The 3102-nt window shown below is 46.0% G+C and overlaps 1 protein-coding gene across 1 annotated transcript in view; it reads left to right on the top strand.

The window, feature by feature from the left end:
- SACM1L (SAC1 suppressor of actin mutations 1-like (yeast)) overlaps positions 1-3102 on the top strand; it is a gene marked incomplete at its 5' end in the record, with an annotated part of 15366 nt that overhangs the window by 11419 nt on the left and 845 nt on the right. Inside the window, 7 exons of the mRNA XM_010145565.1 lie at positions 539-637; positions 999-1137; positions 1365-1434; positions 1524-1596; positions 2024-2117; positions 2201-2293; positions 2958-3015. Of these exons, the coding sequence (XP_010143867.1) occupies positions 539-637; positions 999-1137; positions 1365-1434; positions 1524-1596; positions 2024-2117; positions 2201-2293; positions 2958-3015 (626 nt within the window). The remainder of the gene's footprint in view (positions 1-538; positions 638-998; positions 1138-1364; positions 1435-1523; positions 1597-2023; positions 2118-2200; positions 2294-2957; positions 3016-3102) is intronic.

The raw sequence follows: 3102 nt of genomic DNA, 5'->3' as shown, positions 1-3102 counted from the left end.
TGGCTATTAAAGTCTTGTTCCAGGTCAGTAGCTGTTTAATTTTCTTACGACAGAGGAGGTTAGCTGTTGGAACAGAATCTGTCTCAGGTTTCTAGAGAGCTATCGAGGGAATTACACTGCACGCAGCAAAAAATGTTGCATTTCAGCACCTCTGTCTAGTGCAAAGTGAGCAGACGTTTCCAGTGCAGCTGCTTGGAAGAGAGAAGGGCAAAAAGAATCCTGGTGGAAAAAAGCCATAGAGATGAAATCAGATGCATACCCTTTTCTGGAGGAAAAATCCTAGCCAGAAGTGGAGTGAGTAACCTGGAGCTGAATGTGTGCATCTTGGTGTCAGCGCTGTCACCATGACACCACGGCGCAGCCTCAGCAGGGTGACAGAACACTGACAGGATTCTCAGGTGTTTGCTGGAAGCCAGGTCTAAAGAAAAGAAAATCCTCTGCCACAACTCGCGTTATAAAGCAGCCCTTCCCCGTGGGGTGTCCTGAGACCTTCACTGCAGGGCATCTGTAATCCTGAACGGTGCTTCTCTCTGAACAGATACGTAGCCTTTGACTTCCATAAAGAGTGCAGCCGGATGAGGTGGGATCGACTCCAGATTTTGATGGATCAACTAGCAGAGCAGCAAGACGAGTTCAGGTATGGTTCTGCAGTCCTTTTGCTTCTGTGCTGCTCAGAGGGGTTAAACCGTTAAAACTTTCTCCCAGTTTCTGTTGTCTGGAGTTAAGGCACAGCAAACAGACTGGTAATCTGTGAAGAAGATGCATTAGTGTTTCCCTGTCTCTGATCTCTTGCTGATACCTCATGCAAGGTTAGAGGCCTGGAGGTGGGTAATCCACTGGTAACTCCATGTGTTTCTAAGCACAGAGCTCAAAGACGTGGCTCAGAGCTCTTTGTATGCTCGAGACAACTGTGTTTCGGTCGCTGAAATACTTGCTTCTGCAGACATGTGGTTTCTATGGACCCGTACGATGAATACTTAGTGGATTGTGTGTGTTAGTTATTTTCTAGTTGATTCCGACGGTAAGATTGTGACTCAGCAGGAGGGAACGTTCCGCAGTAACTGCATGGACTGCCTTGACCGGACTAATGTCATTCAGAGCTTGTTGGCACGCCGATCCCTTCAAGCCCAGCTTCAGGTAAGCGTTTTAGTCTTGTTTCACAGGCTGGAAGGGGAGCAAGGCTTTCTATTTGGAACAGAAAAATATTTTTAACGCTGCCACAAGAGGCTGTTTGCTCGAGTTTCTGTACTACTCACTTGCAATGCATTGGCCAGACACTGGTTTAATAAATACAGCTTTTTCTGAAAGCAAGTCTTAATTTTTCTAGCGCGCTCCTCGAGAGCCTCAGTATGTTTTTGTTTCAGAGGCTGGGCGTTCTGCACGTCAGGCAGAGAATCGAAGAGCAAGCAGACTTTGAGAAAATCTACAAAAATGGTAGGCTGCTGAGAGAGCCCAAACCTTCTCCCTTTTCCAAACCACGAACGTCACTTCCTTCACCTTCCCGAATGTTTTCCTCCCCGCAGCATGGGCTGATAACGCAAACGCTTGTGCCAAACAATATGCTGGGACTGGTGCCTTAAAGACGGATTACACGAGGCAAGTCGGCCTTCTGGGTTCAGGGGCGGGTTTGGGGTTTTCCGTAAGTCTTGACATCGGAGCAGGTTTTTCATGAGGGGCTTGGGCCGTTGATGCGGTTTGCAGTGGTTCAGCTGGTCATGTGTCAGACGGATCCACAGAACACCGTTCTTCACTGTGTTTCTACGTCAGGAGAAGAGGCTGTCTGAAGATGTGCCTCTTCAGGGCCCGTTTAGATTACGGCAGGGAAAGAAGCGTGATTTTTCTTTCTCCCAACCTTTGTTACGAGTGTGAGGTGGTGATGCCGAGGCAGCACCGGGCAAGTGTGTTTCCATCGGGGTTCCGTTCAGCACAGCGCACGTTTGAACAGCAACAGCGGTACATCTGAAAGGATCTTCCTGAATTTATAAGCCTATTTTGAATGGTTTTTTGACACTTCGTTTTGCAGAACTGGGAAGAGAACCCAGTGGGGCCTAATAATGGATGGCTGGAACTCATTGATACGTTACTACAAGAACAACTTCTCCGATGGGTTTAGACAAGTAAGTTGGGCCTTTAACTGGGGGAAACGTGTTTGATAAACATTGCTGGGCATTTTCACTCTCGCTCTCCCTTTCTCCTCCAGGATGCGATTGATCTTTTTCTTGGGAATTATTCGGTGGATGAAGTAGAACCTGCTAGTCCTCTACACGTCAAGAAAGACTGGAAGTTCTTGGCTGTGAGTATGAGGACTTCACTCATGATCAGAGAACCACACACAACCTTTTAGTGACTCGCTTCGCATGAAGCGAAGCAGAACATGTCTGGCAATGAAGCACCCCTATAATCTGGTCGTATTTCTATGATACCTGTTGTAGGACTAAACCCAGACTCTTCCCTAGACAGAAAATGGAGTATCCTTGAGGTATTGGAAACACCGCCACTTGCTTTTTAAATATCTGCTAGTCACCACAGATTTTCTACTAGTCACCATGTTTCCTTCTGCAGAGGCAGCTTGTGAAGCTCGCTCTTGTACTTCATGCAGAAGCATAGACTGTAACACAAGAAAAACCACCTTTTTTTTCCCCTCCCCTTTTTATTTTGTGAAATGGGACGTGGGGACATCACGGGTTTAACTAGGGGCTGGTGCGTTTATTTTTAAACAAAACACAAACCTCAACCTCTCTTTTGACAGGTAGAAGGTGTATAGTAATTATCAGCCTGGTTATTTGAACACACTTTTCCAGATTTTGGCGCGATCCAAAATCTGAGAGCAGGTGAATCAGGAACTGAAGCAACTTTATTGCAAAGCAAGTAAACAGCTTTGAGTACAGCCCATCTTAAAGGAAATCAAGGAGTACTGTGCTGCTATATCAAGTGATTATTCTTTTTTCTTTCCCCAGTTGCCTATTATTATGGTGGTTGCTTTCTCCATGTGCATTATTTGTTTGCTAATGGCTGGTAAGTCACTATTGAGTTCAATTCCACAAAATTAGCTTGCTTGCGCGTGGACTTTCTATAAATGCTTACCAGGAACTGCTTCTCAGT

Source organism: Buceros rhinoceros, unplaced genomic scaffold, assembly GCF_000710305.1.
Source record: "Buceros rhinoceros silvestris isolate BGI_N320 unplaced genomic scaffold, ASM71030v1 scaffold36991, whole genome shotgun sequence".
NCBI classification, from domain to species: domain Eukaryota; kingdom Metazoa; phylum Chordata; class Aves; order Bucerotiformes; family Bucerotidae; genus Buceros; species Buceros rhinoceros.
The sequence above is the reverse complement of the archived record's forward strand: the minus strand, read 5'-3'. Positions and strand labels throughout refer to the sequence as shown.